Source organism: Lissotriton vulgaris, chromosome 3_1 (genome assembly GCF_964263255.1).
Source record: "Lissotriton vulgaris chromosome 3_1, aLisVul1.2, whole genome shotgun sequence".
Classification (NCBI taxonomy): Eukaryota; Metazoa; Chordata; class Amphibia; order Caudata; family Salamandridae; genus Lissotriton; species Lissotriton vulgaris.
In genome coordinates, this window is record NC_141689.1 from 307,835,734 (window position 1) to 307,854,636 (window position 18,903).

An 18,903-nucleotide genomic window follows, 5' to 3' on the forward strand; every position below is an offset into this window, starting at 1 on the left:
ACCGCCCAAGGTCTCTTCAGAAGCGGTCAGTTTGATCGTTGGATTACGATGAATTCAGCTTGTACTCCGGCCCACCATTCACAGACTGTTGGCTCTGACAGCCTTCCTCCGACCACTGAGATGTCGGTTGGAGAAGAACAGCATCCATAGGGCAGTACAGTGAGATCTGGTTTACGGTGTGGATTACTGTGAAGTACTAGTGAAGTAGTGTGGCTCACTGGTTAGAGGCGGCAGACCCGAGAGCAGAGGACGGCCCGGGACCAGGGTTCGATTCCCGGCGCGGCAGGTTTCTGGACCAGGGTCAGCGGACTCGATAATTCTCTCGCCTCGGTGCCCACTCTGATCAGCGATCACACTCGGCAACTCTGGGCATTAGCTTGCCTCATCTTCACTAACGGCCCCACCAGACCGCCGGGGATGCCTGGTCTCACCCTGGAGATACCCATTAAGGGACCATCTCTCAGGGAAGCCAGGAAGGGTTTCGCAGTGGTCGAAGCGCCTTGGGACCCTACGGGTAAGTAGTGCGCTATATAAATGCCAATACATTTACACTGAGGACCAGACCGTGGTGGTCCAACCGTCTGCCTCCAGTCGTCAGAAATTAAGGAGAAGGGGTGAATGCTCAGCTGATGCCCCTTCTTCCTGGCGGACACAGGTATGGAGCCATTCTTCCAGGTCCCCTCTATACTTCAGCAGCTGCACCCCGAAGTGGACATTCCTGTGGTCAGCGGAATCTAGGTAAGTCCTCATGTGGCATATATCCCCAGTGACTGAACTGTGCACATATTGCCACACTCCAGCAATGGGGTACATGGTGCACAAGGTATATCCCAAAATGTGTCATGCATCTGTGTACAACTGCCTATGTTTCCTGTGCATTTGTACCCACTTGCAGTGACATGTACAGTGAGCGGAGCACCACTGACGATATGACCCCCATGGTAGCTGTGGCTGTATGGTAATACGCCTCGGCGGTTGGAATCAGACTGCAGTCACGGCAGTCTGACGGGCAGTCCGATCTGCATCGTAATCAGGCCCTTTATCCTGGTCAAGCGCAACCATTGATTTCTAAGAACTACAACTTTTTTTAACTTTAAAAAGTCATATCTTGAGTTTTGTCTGTAGGAGGTTTGTCATTCTGGTTTTGTTTTATACAGATACATAGTGGCTATTTTTCTAAACCTGCATGGAGTCTTTTTGTAGTCTTTGCACTGTGTTACTGTTCTGAATATCTAATCTAATCAAAGAAAAGTGCTGAAGTGCAGATAAAATGTTAGTTAAAAACGAACCAGCCTTTGTAGTATAAAGAAGACAATCTGAGGCCATAAGACTCCTTAAAAACTTTTCATTTACATGTAGAATACAATAATACCATCCCAAATAGCGGCTAGTCCTCTTATGTAAGTGCTCACCAATCCTAATTTTGGCCTTAGCGCGTCTATTGAAGCCCACTAATGAGTTCGTTATGATGCAACCTGCTTTGTGGTACTTGAAACCCAATATACACTAAATAGCACACAGAATGTAGGCAGAGAATGTAGACATCACCTGCAGGTGGCGAAACTTGTGCACTTGTACGACCTAAGTGTAGTCTTCGATATGTGATGTACCCACTCCATTTATGACTACTTCATCAATGTTGTCTTTGACACTCTCCTCATATGGATTTTCTGTCTCTACTACAGTTCTGCATGTGTCAAACAAAGATTCGGAACAGTAGCCATTACAAATGCCCTTATCCGGGGTATTGTCTGTCCATTATTTTTAAACTGAAATGACAATGTCTCAGTTTATTACCGAATAGTACAAATGTGTCCAAGTCATCAAGGTTGATAAATATTACGATTGTAGCAAACATATGGAGACGTTTCTAAATACTGCATGAGTTTTCTTTATCAAATGTGATCAATAGTTCTTTTTCAATATTAGAGATTAAACATTTTCCCAAAAGAATGAGGGTAAATTAGTTAGGGCATGTTATTGTCCATCCTACACATGCCACCTCTTTCTTTCCTCTACTTTTTTGAAGCCCACATGCAGATAAAATCGATTCACCTGTAGGATGTGGTGGAATGGCAACATATGGTTTGACATCTTTTTTGCTTTCCCATTCCTTTTTTTCATCTCTATAGACCTAATAGAGCGAGGGCAAGCCGGGTGATTCTGATGCTGCCAAGAACTTGCCCCCTGCTTATTACTGATCCTTACAGACCCACAGCAGGCAATACAACTCAATACATGCTTGTAGCAGCTCTGTGAGATCCACTGTCAGACGCCTGGCATACCAGAGAGCACAAGGCTATCAGGAGGAGTAAAGGGATGTAGGGATTGATAAGATGTCACATATATATTTTGACTGTTTTGCACAGGAGGGTGTAACGGGGTAGATGAAGTATGAAGGTAGGAAGCCAGATATTCAATGTAAGTTTTTTTTAAATGAAAGTGAAAGAGAGAGGACGGCCAGTGGACTGGGGGATAGTAGGCGGGTACTAAGTATTATTTTTCAAAGCAAGAAAGAGGCTGAGGGGACAGGCGGATGATAAGGTGGTTTCTTTGTCAATGGGTGATTAGCTTAGAGGTTGTTATGAAGGCACATGCCCCTGCAACACAGAAGTGCAGATTGGTGCCTATCAGTAATAGTAATTTTTCCACTTCCGGGTTGCACGTGACATTGTCGCATTTTTCCCGTTGTCCATCGTGTCACTCGTAACTTTTTGATGGAAAAAAACCCTGTTATAACAATTGTCTTTCTATATTTATGCATTTTCTTGGATGAGGGAGTAGCAAAAGTAAAACAAAAAGAATTTGTAGCCTTGAAAATGGTCAGGATTTCCCGAAATAACACAAAAATAAAACCCAATTGGTAGAAAGAGGTCTTCTGACATTTTAGGTGAAAGGAATGAGAAGAGCTGAGGTTTGCAAAAAGTGTGAGAGCTTCTGTAATCTTTTCAAAAGCAGAGACATTGAAAATTGGCTCCACTACATGCTGGGAAATGATTGCACTTCTATGAAGTCTACATGGAGTGTCATTCAGACTTTCATTGAATGAGTGATCTGTGGTGCCGCAGTGGGCAGGGAAGAGTGAGCACTCACTCTAGATCGTGTAAATACAATGCACACTGAGACGGGTATAGAAGCGGAGGTTGTTAACATGGAACGCACCACAACTAGGAATGTGAAGCAGTTCCTACCTTCATAGGTCCTGTTCCACATCTGCTGCACAAGCTTCTCTCCATCCCGCTTGTTCTGGCCATTCTTTCGTAGCTCATGCAAAGCCAAGGCATAGAGGATAATGGCATCATGGAATCCCTCCACAAACATGTTCACCTGAAATGGATAAATCACCAGTACGTAAATCATAAACGTATTTGGCTTCCATATACATATCATCAAATAATATATGGTTGGAGGTATCTCAAATCTGCTGTAATATGCAGATATTTTATAGTTTTTTCCTCTCTATACTGGAGGATTAGGCACAATGATGTGTACGGATGAGGTGTGGGTGACGCTTCGGGTACCATTAAATAAACAGCACTAGGCACAAAATGGCTGCTAAGGCCCAATTTTAGACTTAGATCCTGTGGGTGTTGGTAATCTGACTGACGAGATATGGAATCACAGTTTTGATGTGAGCTGTGACTGCTTTCTGTGAGTGTACGTTTGAATAATGTATGATTGGATTAATCCTTGTATTCTACTGTGCAGGAATATGTTCGTTTCTTTAAAATAAAAATAATAATTAGCTTGCGAGGTATGTGGAAGTGGTGTTCCCCATTGGTCTATAATCGTTGGCATTACACACTGTCTTCAAATTGCTCTGTAGTACACTCTATCCCATTATTTGTGCCAAAGTTACACTGCGGCAGCGCACTACATGTTACTTTTTTGTCTGCAAGTGGTAAGGGTGTTAAAACATCACAAAGAGCTCAAACTTAAAATTAGGGAGACATCAACCAATCTCAAACTTTTAAATCGCATATTTGGAAACCCAGTTGTAAATTTTCATGAACTATGTAATTAATATGTATGTCAATCCAGTCCAATGGGAATTTGCTTGGACAGAGTGAAACAAATTCCAAAAACTCTTGGCAAAATGGTTTCAGCAAGACTTATTTTTCAGCCTTGAGGTGGGTGGTCCTACTCAATAAAGGTTTCCTTCTGTTGGAAACAGGTCGTCTTATGCTGTGCTTGCTCATAAATCTCAACATTCGTGCACTTGGACGTTTGTGATGTCTGTTGCCCACAAATATTCTTGACAGAAACACCCCCGTTTCCCTGCCCTCCAAATACCTGCTGTTTTGCAGTAAAAGAGATGGTGAAAGTTCATTTTGACTGGCAATGTTTTAAAAATCCAAACAAGTTCTGGGAATGACACGAATAGCCACTACAATTTCAATTTTAATTGTGCCTAAAAGCATTTTACAGAAGCGTTAACCCTCTACTCCCGTGGATTTGAGGTATTAGATTTCACTGCGCTCAGTTTCACATGGACAATAGTTGTGATTGCCATCTATAGTCACACATGCATTGTAAAAACCAGCCTGAGTTTACAGACCTGTGTTTTATGGATACTTAATGTAGTGCATTGGGACTCTTTTGGTCCTGTGCAGACTCCTTACCGGAACTCAGTGCTTAATTTGTAAAATCAAAAATGCAGGTGCTGAAAATTTTGCCAAGGAGGCCACTGCTCACGTCTTCCTCCGGTGAGCCCCACTTTCAACACTCTCACTGCCTAAGTCTCTATTTTCTAACCTTGATCTGTTGTCTGTCCCCTAAGTCTTTGCTCAAAGAGTCCATCCTCTCACCTCTCTAATTGTTTTCTATCACCTTTGTCACACCCTGCATTTCTGATTGACCCTCTATTCATTTCAGCCCTGCCCGTTTTTCTCTTCACTTTTATCCAAGCTCTGCTCCCTCTTTCCCCTCGATCTTGGCTCTTTACTATCACTCCCTAGCAGTGATTAGCTGTGTCTCCATTTTATCATTTGTCTGCTTTTTCCCCTGTGTCCTATACTCCACATCCTTTCATTCTATCTTCTCTCTCCTCAATGCTCTCTTCTTCACATCATGGCTGCTTTCTCTTTGTATCTGAACTGCTCTCCTCCTTTTCTTCTACTTTGCTCTGTTTTATCGCTCTCATCTGTTGTTGTTTCTTCTCCTCTTTACTCTTGCTGTCGCTCATCTCTAACACTGCTGCTGCCTGTGACCCCTGTACAGGTCCCTGCTGTTTTGAACTCTGCGTTTTCCGGTTGTCATTCCTAAAGAAGCAGAAGATGACATGTTTTACTTTCTTACCTACACCGAGTGCAAAAACGAAATGAAAATGCTTTTTTGCAGATATTAATCAGTGTGGTATGACTGGGTTTATTGCGGAACAGGCAGCTGCTTGAGAACAGCAGGTCATGTCACTACTAGTGCTGCCTGTAATTACTAGGTCCAGGGATGGTGACGGCATCGGCATCCACAACTCAGCTTGCTGTGATTCTGCCTGCTACAGCACAGGCATTGTCCCCAACAGTAATGCTGCCAATGCCGGTAAGTATGGCTGTGGTGCCTACTGGACTTACTCACACTCAGCAATTACCATGCTGGCATGCAGCTCACAGATTCTACTGGTGACGCCATGGCTCACAAAAGTTGTGTTGGGCCACAGCCGTATCAAGCACATTGAGGATAGCAGCAATGCGGGGCTGCCGGATATTCTACTCTGGCTACGCAACAAGTGGAAAGTCCACACTTACTTTAATTTATTCTTCCTCAAGAGCCCTCACTCCCAAGTTCCAAATGCGCTATTGCAGCTTCCTTGCCTCAACTCCGCCATGAGCCAGCCCCCAGCTACAGGTATTCAATGGGAGGTTTAGGCTCAGGCAATGGCAGGGTGCAGCAGACTAGGGTAATAGAATGCAAGTCATAGTTTGTCGATGACTTCTTGGATTGTGATCAGTTTGATGACATCATCACTAACGTGGTGATACACAATCATGCCTGCCTGGACAGATGAATGCTGGCCTGCCTATGAACATTTACCAGCCAGTCACCATGCACTGTATGTTATTCTTTTTATTTTGAATTGAACAATTAATATTGAGACCACCACCTGCAGGTTCAGAAATTGTAGCCCCGGCCCTGCAAAAGAAGTGCAGGTGCTGAGCACTTGATAGCACCTGCTCAAATTAAGCACTGACGGAACTACGTAATTTGTATAGGTGTGGCTGAGTGTGTTCAATAAAGTTATGATGCAATGCGCGCAGACTGTAGTTGCATCCTGAGGACTAAAAATGTGTTCTAGTGCTACGTGTGTGGTGTGGTCAACTGGCGACTAGTGTGGGATCTGTGCCCCAAAGAAATTAGACTGCTTTCTCTGGAAGTTTGCAGAGCTACAGGAATCTCCTTGTCTGTGCCACATGTGTCTACTTCAGTGAGAAGCAGTTCAAAGCTGGTATGTGTGGAATCGAAGCCCTGCTCTTGTCCACATACATCTCTAAACAAAGTTGAAGGCCCTGCAGAAGAGCACTTTTGAAAGCTTTCCAAAAACCTACCGATAAGGCCAAAATAAAAGATACTGCGCTACAACTTCACTCAGAGCCATCATTTATACAAAGCGAATGCTAAAAGGCAGCGACAACCAGGTATGATACAAAAGGTTATACATGACAAAGACCAAGCACGAGAGACAGAATGGTTGCTCACAGTAAAACAGAAGAGGATGCCCTACTGCATCACGGCGGGTGTTACGATCCAAGTGCAAGCATATGGCCAATGCTTGCTGAAGGTGCAGGTCCCGGTGAACAGCAACTGCTATCTGAACAGCACACGCTGTCAATATCAGTAAAAAACAAGTGCAAAATTCTATGCAGCCACGTTCGTGAAACCACCACCTCCATTCGAAAAGCAGATTATTGGCACCGGATGGACAGCCTGGATTGAGACGTTCGATTACTTCATTGATGTGTTAAAAGAAGTAGATGGCAAAAAGATTATCTAAAACTTAGAGAACTTTGCAGGTGATGGAGTGAAAGAAGTCATGAAAAAGATATCACAAACTGATGAAAACTAATACTGTCAAATAATGGGAGCATTGGAAGTAAAGTTGAACCCAATGCCAAATGTTGACGATGAGAGGTACATTTTCAATCAAGCATGACAACAAAGTGGAGAAACGATATAGGAGTTTGTTGAGAGACTTGACGCACTAATCAAGCATTGTCTGATCAGTGAATTCAATGATGAGGAAGCCATGCTTCTGAAGGTTATCAATGGTTATCTCTTCAGACGCATGCTAAGAGAGACCTTTAGCTTGGAGAAAGTACTCATGGTTGCAAGAGCAGAGGAACATGCAGATCGACAAGCTTCTGACATGGGAGCTAGAATAGCACAGAATGAATCAGCGTTAATCATGAAAAGCAAACACCAGCATAAGGTAAAGGCCCAGAGATCGACATCTCCAAAGAAAAAGAAATTGTGTTCTGAAGTGGATTTTCATTTCCGCCCTAAGGTAAATGTCCCGCCATTGGACAAAAATGCAAAGGATGCAAGAAAGAAAACCATGTCATAATGGTTTGCAAAGAGAAAAAGAAACTAATTTCATAGTCTCCCAGACTAGGCTAGCGCCAAGACGCCCTCGGGCATTCGCTGCGCTTTACAAAACGCAAAATCAAATCAAATCAAATCTTAGCGAGAAGAGAAAATGGATGCTCGAAAGTTCCAGATACCTTCTCGCCACACTCACAAGTCCAAACAGCAACATCTAATGGAACAAGGAGAAACTAAACAAAGTCGATTGCCTTCAAATTCATCTTGTAGAGGCTCATCAGCGTTATTATCAAGTGACAGTGAGAAAGATGGGTGTGTAATGATGTCAACTAAACAGCGACATGGACATGTAAGGTTGGCTGATTTCTAAGAAGAAACGCAAACTAAAGAAAAAAAAGCTAAGGCAACAAAACTCATTTGGACAGTGTCCTAAAATTACACCGAAGGTGAATGGATGTCCTATAACTTTCATCATAGACAGTGGAGCGTTGATCAACATGCTCAGGCTGAGTGGTTGCTCCCCAGTGTCCCCTCGTGACACTCGGTATCGTTGTGCTGCTTTTTGCTCTTTAAAACTGCCTACTTTCAATTGCCTGCTGTGTGCCTGCTTGCCGAGTTGATCTATTTGCACTTTAATTAATTATATCAGCCGCTTTCACTGTTTGTGCGCGTTTTGACTAGCGCGACGCTGTGCTCCCCCCTCCGCCTCCATTTTGTTGTTATTGTGATCCCTGGAGCCCGCCCCGCCTCCCAGCTGAGCCGCCCTCCCACTGACCAGATCAGCGCTCCAGTACCTGAGAGCGCCGTGACTCGCTCCTGTCCCTCAGGCTGAGTGATCGCTCCCCAGTGTCCCCTCGTGACACTCGGTATCGTTGTGCTGCTTTTTGCTCTTTAAAACTGCCTACTTTCAATTGCCTGCTGTGTGCCTGCTTGCCGAGTTGATCTATTTGCACTTTAATTAATTATATCAGCCGCTTTCACTGTTTGTGCGCGTTTTGACTAGCGCGACGCTGTGCTCCCCCCTCCGCCTCCATTTTGTTGTTATTGTGATCCCTGGATCCCGCCCCGCCTCCCAGCTGAGCCGCCCTCGCCCCTCCCCCTCCACTATCCATATATGACAGGTGTTCCCGCGCGCAGCGTTTACGCGCAGCGACCGCGCCCAATCCGCGCCGAAGGTGCGCCAAAGGTAAGCCCGTCTACGCCCGTCCACGCCTGGACCGCGCCCAGCGCCAGTCCCCCTGCCCCTCGCGCTGCCCAGCCCTCCCGCATTACCTACGATGCCGCCACCCTCCTAGCCCTTAACCCCGGTCGCGCCCCCAACTGCGTCCAAGCCGCTCCTGGACACACCCATGGACCTTTCTCCTGCTACTCCTGCAAATTCATCGGCACCGACAACATCTTCGCTACAACCACACCACAGATTCCCGACCCCAACCACCTACAGTGCATCCTTCTCAACACCCGCTCGGTCCACAGACACGCCATTGACCTATGGAATCTACTAGACACCATCTCTCCGGACGTCGCCTTCCTAACAGAAACATGGATGAACGCTTCCTCCGCCCCAGACATCACCATTGCCATCCCTGAAGACTATAAGATCACACGCAAGGACCGTACCGGCCACACAGGAGGAGGAATCGCTATCGTCCATAAGAAATCAATCCGCATCTCAACCAGCTCTGACGCCAACCTCGCCAACTCCGAACACCTTCACTTCCAGATCCACATCGACCCCAAGACCACACTCAGAGGCACCCTCCTCTACAGACCACCAGGACCCCGCGCAAAATTTAGTGAAGACATCACGGACTTCATCACTCCTCACGCGCTCCCCTCCAAAGACTACATCCTTCTGGGAGACCTCAACTTTCACCTTGAAAAGATCAACGACCGCAACACCACCACCCTCTTGGACAACCTCGCCAACCTCGGACTTAAACAACTGGTCACTTCCCCCACCCACATCGCAGGTCACACACTCGACCCCATCTTCACCTCCAGCAATCATGTCTCCTTCAGCCACACTACGGATCTCCTCTGGACTGACCACAGCTGCGTTCACTTCACCTACAACAAGCCAAAACCCATCAACCACCTCCAACCAACTCTGCAAAGAAACTGTAACAAAATCACCACCGACCAGATCTCCTCATCGCTCCTTCTAAACACCCCAGCCCACTCTTCTAACCCAGACCAAGTCGCCGCCAACTTCACCCTATGGTTATCCAACACCGCCGACACCTTAGCACCATTGAAAAAACGTCAAAGCAAACCTGGCAACAAGAAGGCCTCATGGTTCAACGATGATCTTAAGAAGTCCAAGAAACACTGCCGCTCCCTTGAAAAGGCCTGGAAAAAAGACCCAACCACTAGCACCAAGGACGCCTTCAAAAACGCCACCCGCACTCACCACCAACTTATCCGAAAGGCCAAGAAAACAGCATTCAAGGATCGACTTGACAACAACACCAACAACAGCAAGGAACTTTTCAACATCGTCAAGGAATTTTCCAATCCCTCGGCCAACTCCAACGACATCACCCCCTCTCAAGCCCTCTGCGACTCCCTAGCCTCATTCTTCCACAACAAGATTGCAGACATCCACAACAGCTTCGACAACCAACCCGGAGACCAACCCACCCAACCATTTGCTGAACACTCTCCCCCCGAGAACACCCTTAATGACTGGAACCCAATCTCCACTGAGGACACCATCCGCCTGATGAACTCCATCCACTCAGGATCCCCCACAGACCCATGTCCTCACCACATCTTCAACAAAGCAGACTCCGTCATAGCACCGCACCTCCGAGACGTCATCAACTGCTCCTTCAACTCCGCCACCTTCCCGGAAAACTGGAAACACGCGGAACTCACCGCCCTTCTGAAAAAACCCACAGCGGACCCCACCGAACTCAAAAATTACCGCCCCATTTCGCTCCTTCCATTCCCGGCCAAAGTCATTGAGAAAGCTGTCAACAACCAACTCGCCGCTTTCCTCGAAGCCAACAAATCCCTCGACTCCTCACAATCTGGCTTCCGAGCAAAACACAGCACTGAGACCGCCCTCATCGCAGCAACAGACGACATTCGAACTCTACTGGACAATGGAGACACAGTCGCCCTCATCCTCCTCGACCTCTCTGCAGCTTTCGACACAGTCTGCCACAGCACCCTTTTACAACGCCTCAGTAACATCGGAATACAAGGAAAAGCACTTGAATGGATCACCTCGTTCCTCACCGGAAGAACCCAGAGAGTCCGCCTTCCACCATTCAAGTCCGAGGCCTCTGAAGTCATCTGTGGCGTACCCCAAGGGTCCTCACTCAGCCCCACCCTCTTCAACGTATACATGAGCCCCCTCGCGGCCATCGCCCGCCAACACAACCTCAACATCATCTCTTACGCGGATGACACTCAACTAATCCTTTCTCTCACCAATGACCCCAGCACCGCCAAAACTAACCTACACGAAGGAATGAAAGAAGTTGCCGAATGGATGAAACACAGCCGTCTGAAACTGAACTCAGATAAAACAGAAGTCCTCATCTTAGGTACATCCCCCTCTGCATGGGATGACTCTTGGTGGCCGGAAGCCCTTGGAAAAGCACCCATCCCGACAGACCACGCACGGAACCTAGGCGTCATCCTGGATTCTTCACTCTCAATGAACAGACAAGTCAGCGCCGTATCCTCATCCTGCTTCAACATTCTTCGCATGCTCAAAAAAACATTTCGCTGGATCCCCACCGAAACCAGGAAAACTGTCACCCATGCTCTGGTCACGAGCCAACTGGACTACGGAAACACCCTCTACGCAGGTACCACCGCTAAACTCCAGAAGAAACTCCAACGAATCCAAAACGCCTCAGCCAGGATCATATTAGACATCCCACGCAACGAACACATCTCTGGTCACCTGAAAGACCTCCACTGGCTACCCGTCAATAAGAGAATCACTTTCCGACTACTAACCCACGCACACAAATCACTCTACGACATCGGACCAGAATGCCTCAACTCTCGACTGTCCTTCTACACCCCCTCCCGCCAACTACGTTCTTCCAGCCAAGCCCTCGCCACTGTACCTCGCATCAACAAGACCACCATGGGAGGCAGATCCTTCTCATACCTGGCTGCTAGAACATGGAACTCACTCCCCACTTACCTTCGCCTTACCCAGAACCACCTAGCATTCAGAAAGCAACTTAAAACATGGATATTTGACAAGTAATCCTTCCCCTTCTTAAGCGCCTTGAGACCCTCTGGGTATGTAGTGCGCTATATAAATTCTTTGACTTGACTTGACTTGACATCATGCCGGCAAAGAAGTTCAATGATTTGTTTCCTGTGCCACGCCTCACTCTGTCGACTACAAAGGTGTACAGATTGGCTGCTTCCGCACCATTTTGGAGTTAAGGATCATTATAGGTAACCATGTGGCACAAGACAACAGTGCAAGTGCATTGATCTCAAGTTAGCGTTGAGCCAACCCCTTCGTGTCTATTGATCAACACCCTACTCCACCATGGGTGAGAGCCCTGCGACCTTGATGTTTGATAGAGCTATGGGAATAAAGATACAACAGTGGGCCCTGAATCGTCCACCGGATGCGAAGAAGGTTCCCAACGAGCACACTTCTCAAAAGTGCAAAATGAAGACCTATGCCGACAAACGCAGATGTGTTGAGGACACAGTGTTTAACAAGAGAGACATGGTTCTAGTGAAACAAAAACAAAAGCGAAAAACTGAGGCTCCATTTGAAGTTGAATCATTACGAGTTGTTAACAGTAAAGAACATATGGTGACAGATCAACGTCCTGGAAAATCCATTGCAAGGTACTCGTCACACTTTAAGCCCTTGCTGCGATGTTCATTGGCTCCTGATGTCACGAGTCAAATCTTTCTACCTGAGTGCCAAAATCAAGTGTCCCGATACCACCTCATCGACACTCGATGAAGGTGCCCAGTAGTGGGTGGCAGGGAACAGGGGCAGAAGGGTAGGTGGGAAAAGGGGTGGGGCGAACAAAACAAAAACCCACTTACTTTTTCATGGCCGCAGTCTTTCCTCAGCTTCGGTCCCAGAAGTAGGAAGCATACAAGCTCCCCTAAACCAATTACACTGCAGTGTTGAACACAGTGGTTCGACACTCAAACGGGGACAGGGAGCCTGTGCGTGTTCCCCACCAGGCAGTGCACTACAGCCTGGTGGGGATCATGCAAGTGCCAATGACTGTTTGGCCAGCCTAAGACGGCCAGCCAAAGCATCATGCGCACTTAGAGTGTGCCCACCACTCCTACCCCTGGGACCTACAGCCTGCCCTAACCTAGCCCCATAGCGAAAAAATAAAATAATAGTAATGATGTTATTATCATTTTATTTTTCCTTTTTCCTCCTCTGATAGCAGTAGGGAGACATTCCTCTGCCTTAGCGGAGGAGCCGCCCCTGTAGGTGCACTTCATCTATCTCATACCACTCGATCTGTCAGATTTGTGCAAGCCCTCTAACGACTCATTGAAGAACTATGATGTTTATGTGGTATGTTTTTTTACTTAACAAAGGAGGAGATGTAGTGTCTTGAGCTTGTGTGCATTGGGACCTTTTTGGTCCTATGCGGGCTCCTTACCGAAATTACATAATTGATTTTGGGGAGTCTGGGTGTGTTCAATAAAGTTATGATGGAATGTGCACACTTTACGGTTGTATGCTGTGGAATAAGGACGTGTGTTACAGAGCTCCATGTGTGGCATGGTCATACGCATGCTTCAGGGCTGGGTAGGACGCAACACTTATTAACCAGGAAGCCACAGTACCATGCAATCTAATCTTGATCTCTTCCAATTTTCACAATTATTTTTTCAGGCTTTTTATTTGAATTAGTCTTCTTGTAAAATACATAACAAAAAATGATAATAATGAAATGAAGCTAAGACTATAGAAGGCATTAAGAATCAAAGACAATGTCCCCTTAAGAGAGAAAAAAATTAGGGAATGAATGTTTGCTTGCTCATAGACAAAGTGGGATTTTATAGTTTTGCCCTAGGGAATATTTATATAAAATGTTGGTTAAAGTAGGGCTCATCAACCTACTGATGATTTCAAAGACGGGTATGGATACTCAAAGCACTTCACAGTATATGCTGCTTGAAGACTACATAAGTTGAATTTATTTGTGGTTTATGTAAATGAAAAATATAAGTTCAGGTACTCCAGGTTTAAACAAAGCAGTCCTTGAGTTTGCACTTTGTGTGTATTGGTTGACTGATTTTACTCCAGCTGTGTCTTAGCTGATTTAATTTAAATGTCTGTCAATAAGAGAGGGCACTTTCATCTCAAGGTGTAACTGCCGAAAGCGCCTTTCATTTTTACAAACAAAATACTGCCCTTTCTTGGTTTGAATGCAAATGATTTGGTATTATGGATTCAAATCAAGAACATCCTTATTGCAGGCTGCCATTGACGCGGCTGTGAACATTTGCCCCCGGGAGCTGCCCTGCTAGCATAAGCCATTCTGGAGGGGAGATCGCCCGCTCTGTATGTCCAAGGGACATGTGCTAATACTCGGGACCTGGTGTCTGCCACCCCACCTATACTCGGGGAGCCCATCTTCTGCACAGTAGTGGGGAGTGGTGAGGAACCTGCCCCTCTGCTTTGGCATCCTGCAGAAACACACACTTGGTGGCAGGTCTTTGAGCAACCCTGAGGATTAGGGAATTGATTCATCTGGCTAGCCATGGTGGCATAGTGGTCTGTCCAGCGGACGGCAGTCTTCTTCGGCCCTGACCCACGTGGATTCCTCCCTTCTGCAGCCACCATGAGCAATAGAAATGCAAAAGGGACCAATAAGGCAAAGCTGGACGAATTTGCATTTACTAAGTCGCAGGGACATGCGCAGGACAAAGACGTCCCATCATCAGCCAGAGCGACTGGTGGAGTCACACAGGAGGTGACCCTACAAGATATCATGACCACCCTGAATAAGATGGATTCATGAATTGGGATTCTCGCAATTGATCTTGCTTTGTTGCGCGCTGACTGTAACAAAATGTCCACCAAGGTGTCGGAGGTCGAGACTACGACGACGGCTGTGTCGTCGGACACTTCCACCCTCAAAAAACAGGTACAGTAGCTGGAGGCGGACAACAAACTTCTTGCGGCCCGCCTCGAGGATCAGGAAGGGCGATCGAGGCGGAACGGGAAACATCCTTTACAACGCAACTTTTACAACGCACTGCCTTTACGACGCAACTTTTACAACGCAAACCATTACAATGCATTGCGCTGGGGGGCACTCTAGGATAGGTAATAAGTTTAATTTACTATCCAACACCTTCCCTATTGTCCACGGGGACTGGAGTTGGAATAGTAAATTAAACTATTCACTATACAGCACCCCAAAGCGCTATGCGTTGTAAAGGTTTGCGATGTAAAAACCGCGTTGTAAAGGCATGCGTGGTAAAAGCATGCGTTGTTACGTCATACATCCAGGCGGAACAACATCCGTCTTATTGGCGTACTGGAGACGACAAGATGTCCAGCACTAGATCTCTTTGTCGAGGACTTAGTCACAACTCACCTTCAGCCAAGGGGTTTGTCCAACTTCTTTTCAGTTGAGCGGGGGCATTGGGTCCCGGGTGGCAGACAGAAACCAAGTGCTCCCCCGTGACCTACCCTGGCCCATATACTTAATTTCAGGGACCGTGACCGATCCGGAGAGATAATGCCACCATCACGATTTTTCCAGACTACACCGTAGCGGTCACGAAGCAGCGCAGAGGATTCCTCGACGTGAAGAAGGCTCTCCGGAAGCGTGAAATACAGTACTCCATGTTATTTCCTGCCAATTTGAGAGTGGAAGCTGAAGGAAAAGCGTGGTTCTTCTCCACGCCTGTAGAAGTGCAAGACTGGCAGGATGGCTGGGGAAAGGCCACACGATCAGGCCGTACTTGGCATCGGGATACACGGCGCAACGATCAACAGACGGACATGGAACAAGAATGAACACGAGTCCTAGAAAGAATGTAAGATGTCGGATGGGGATTGAATCTGAGATCTCATGGAAGCGTCAAGGCCTCGCTTCCTCAGAACTGTTTCCTCTCTGGTATCGTTGTATTGATTCTAAATAGAGTGAAGTAACCAATTAGGTTCCCGGGGTATATTAACGTTGGGAAGGTCCGACCTAGGTCACGGCCGCCAGTTCGGGTAGCTGGTAATGTAGCAAGCAAATTAATCGTACTTCACTCTATTTAGAACGGACAACGTACACGGTTTGTCCAGTGGCCAACTATTCTATTGGCCCCCTGTGGAACTGTCGTTTGTCACTCTTTTCAATATATCCCAGCGATGGGTCTAATTCTAAGGGATATTTCCTTAGCCTGAATAGCCCTGACGAAGTTCCTTGTGAACGAAACGCGTTGGCTGAGGAGTTTGTTTTAATTGGAACTGAATAAAGAAATTTTGGAATACGAATTGGAGCTTTCGAGTACTCCCTTTTTGGTGCACCGTCCTTTTATATATGAACTTTGGGATCCGCTTTGCAGGAGAGTATTGGTGCAGCATACTCTGGACGCACTGTGCACATCATATGAACTTACGTATCATACCTTGAAATTTCATGTGCATAACCTTGGTCAGCCGCCTTTTCTTCTATAATTTTTCACACTTTGACAGATGATCAGGGGAATTTTGCAGCCATCTCATGTCAGTGGGATGGGAAGCGTTTTAATATTGTGTCAGTGTACATTCCCCCGCCCTCTAAGCTGTGGCCTTCCAGGCGCTTAGCACATTCATTTCTATTAAATCTACAGGAGGGGGAGCTGCTTTTAGGAGGCGATTTTAAGACAGTACTAGATGGCGCCAGGGACCGCTACCCCAACAGGACAAATGGAACAGGCGGTTCCCGTATGAGGGGATTTATTGACACCCAAGGTCTCACAGACGCCTGGAGGTACAGACATCCCAACGCGCGGCACTACACTTTCCAATCAGGGGTGCACAACAGCCTCTCCCGTATAGACTACTTCTTACTCTCTGCTGACAGCCTGTTCCATTTAACAGATGCTGAGATTCGTCCCGTGACATTTCTGACCATTCACCCATCTCCCTGACCTATAAGATGCACATTAAGGTGAGAAAGCGAAATTCCCCTATCTCTCCAAGCTACTTGCAAGTCCCCAAGATTCGTAAAGATATTGGTACAGCCACAAAACACTACTTTCAAGATAATGTGTCCTCGGTGCAATCCCCCAGTATTTTGTGGGAAGCGTATAAAACTGTAGTAAGGGGGCAGGCAATCGCCTCAATAACTGGCCACAGACGTGCAGCGCGGGCGAGTCAGATGCCTTAGAGACTAACCTCAAATTCAAGTCCGTCATGAAGAGAATCCTTCCCCGGCGACGGCACAAGCCTTACGCCTTAAACAATGCACGCTGAAAGAACACCAGCGTGACCAGGTTAAATTGTAGTTACAAGCTACCCGGCACACGATGTATGAAGTTGGGGACAAGGCAGGCAAGCTTCTAGCATGGCTGGACAGGAAGGAAAGAGCACAAAGAACGATAGCACAGCTCCGTACTCTGTCTGGTGAAATAGTGACCACCCCGGAGGGCATAGTAGACGCCTTGGCTGGGTATTTTGAACAAGTATATACTTCTGGCTCCCACACGACGACGGAAGAAGCACAGACCTACATCAAAGATATCAAAATGCCTGCTCTGTCAGCTGAAGCGGCTCTCTCACTGGAAGCTGACTTCACAATTGAAGAACTTCAAACTGCCATCAACTCCCTGCAGTCAGGCAAGGGTGTGGGACCCAATGGAATACCCGTTGAGCTGTATAAACGAACATCTGACCTGACTGCCCCACATCTCCTAACAATGTTCATGAATAGCTTGAAAGCGGGGGAGCTGCCACGCGATCAGCGAATGGCTACCATAGTGACGGTGCTAAAGCCTGGCAAACCTCTGGATGATTGTTCCTCATACCGGCCAATATCTCTGCTCAATGCTGAAGCTAAGATTCTGGCTAAACTAATCGCCATCCGCCTGACCCCACACCTTGAGACCCTGATTCACCCAGGCAAGGCCGGTTTGAAGCCTAATAGAAACATCGCGCTTAACCTTAGAAGAGTAAAGGCAGTACTGGCACACATCCCATGTCTTCAGGAGCCTGCAATTATCCTCTCCCTTGATGCTCGAATGGCATTTGACATGGTGGAATGGCCTTACCTATTTGCAGTCCTCCGAAATCTAGGCTTTGTCCCCAAATTCTGTGCATGGGTGAACTTACAATACTCCTATCCTCTAGCACACGTGGTGGCGAATGGGAATATCTCTAGAGACTTTCTTTTGGGAGGAGAAGTGTGGCTCACTGGTTAGAGGAGGCAGACCTGGAAGCAGAGGTCAGCCCGGGACCAGGGTTCAATTCCCGGCTCGGCCGGGTCTTGAGTCCTAAAAATGTCCATGGACTCGACAATTCTCGCTCCGGTGCCTACTCGATTCACGGGTTCACACTCTGCGACTCTGGGCAATAGCTTGCTTAATCTCCACAACGGCCCCTCGTGGCGGGATGCCTGGCTTTCACCTTGCGGATAACCTGCCGGGGTTATCTCACAGGGGAATACCAGGACGGGTTCCCTAAGCAAGCGCTTAGAAACCGCTCGGTGAGTTGCGCTATATAAATTCCTGTACATTTACATTTACAGGAGGTACGTGCCAGGGCTGCCCGCTGTCTCCATTGCTATTCGCACTGGGCAGGAGCCATTGGCAGCGTGGATCTGATGGGACCCCATGATTCGGGGACTTAATTGGACGGCGACCTGGGAAGACCACATCTCCATATATGCGGATGATTTGCTCTTATACCTGACTTCCCCCAGATGCTCTATTATAGTACTTTTGAATACTTGTGAAATCTTCGGTCGGACATCGGGGTATACCATCAATTGGTCCAAATCAGTTTTATTTGTCCTGAGAGGCCCACGGCCCACCTTTCTGCGGACTGACCACTTAAGGTCACAGAAGCATCTTTTAAATATTTGGGTATATGGGTGACACCCAGGTCAGATGACTTTCTCCTCAAAAATGTAATGCCCCCCTGAGCGGTTTCGGGGTGATGTGGAAAACTGGCATGGCCTGCCGCTGACCCTCCTGGGCAAGGCAGCCCTTTTTAAAATGATGACGCTCCCACGGTTTTTATATGTATTAGAAAATACCCCGATTACCGTTCCACTAAAATATTTTAAGAAAATAGAGGCGGTGGTTTCGAGCCTGCTCTGGGGAAGCCAACCAGCGCTCATATCACGGGGAAAACTGACTCGGGGCTGGTACGACGGCGGTATAGCCTTTCCGGATATCCAGTTATAT

General features: G+C 47.0%; 1 protein-coding gene across 2 annotated transcripts in view; it reads right to left on the reverse strand.

Moving 5' to 3' along the window:
* Window positions 1-18,903, reverse strand: part of NPR3 (natriuretic peptide receptor 3) — a 222,597-nt gene that overhangs the window by 67,270 nt on the left and 136,424 nt on the right. For both annotated transcript variants that reach the window (XM_086960503.1, XM_086960504.1), the window contains exon 4: window positions 3,192-3,327. In XM_086960503.1, the coding sequence (XP_086816629.1) occupies window positions 3,192-3,327 (136 nt within the window). The remainder of the gene's footprint in view (window positions 1-3,191; window positions 3,328-18,903) is intronic.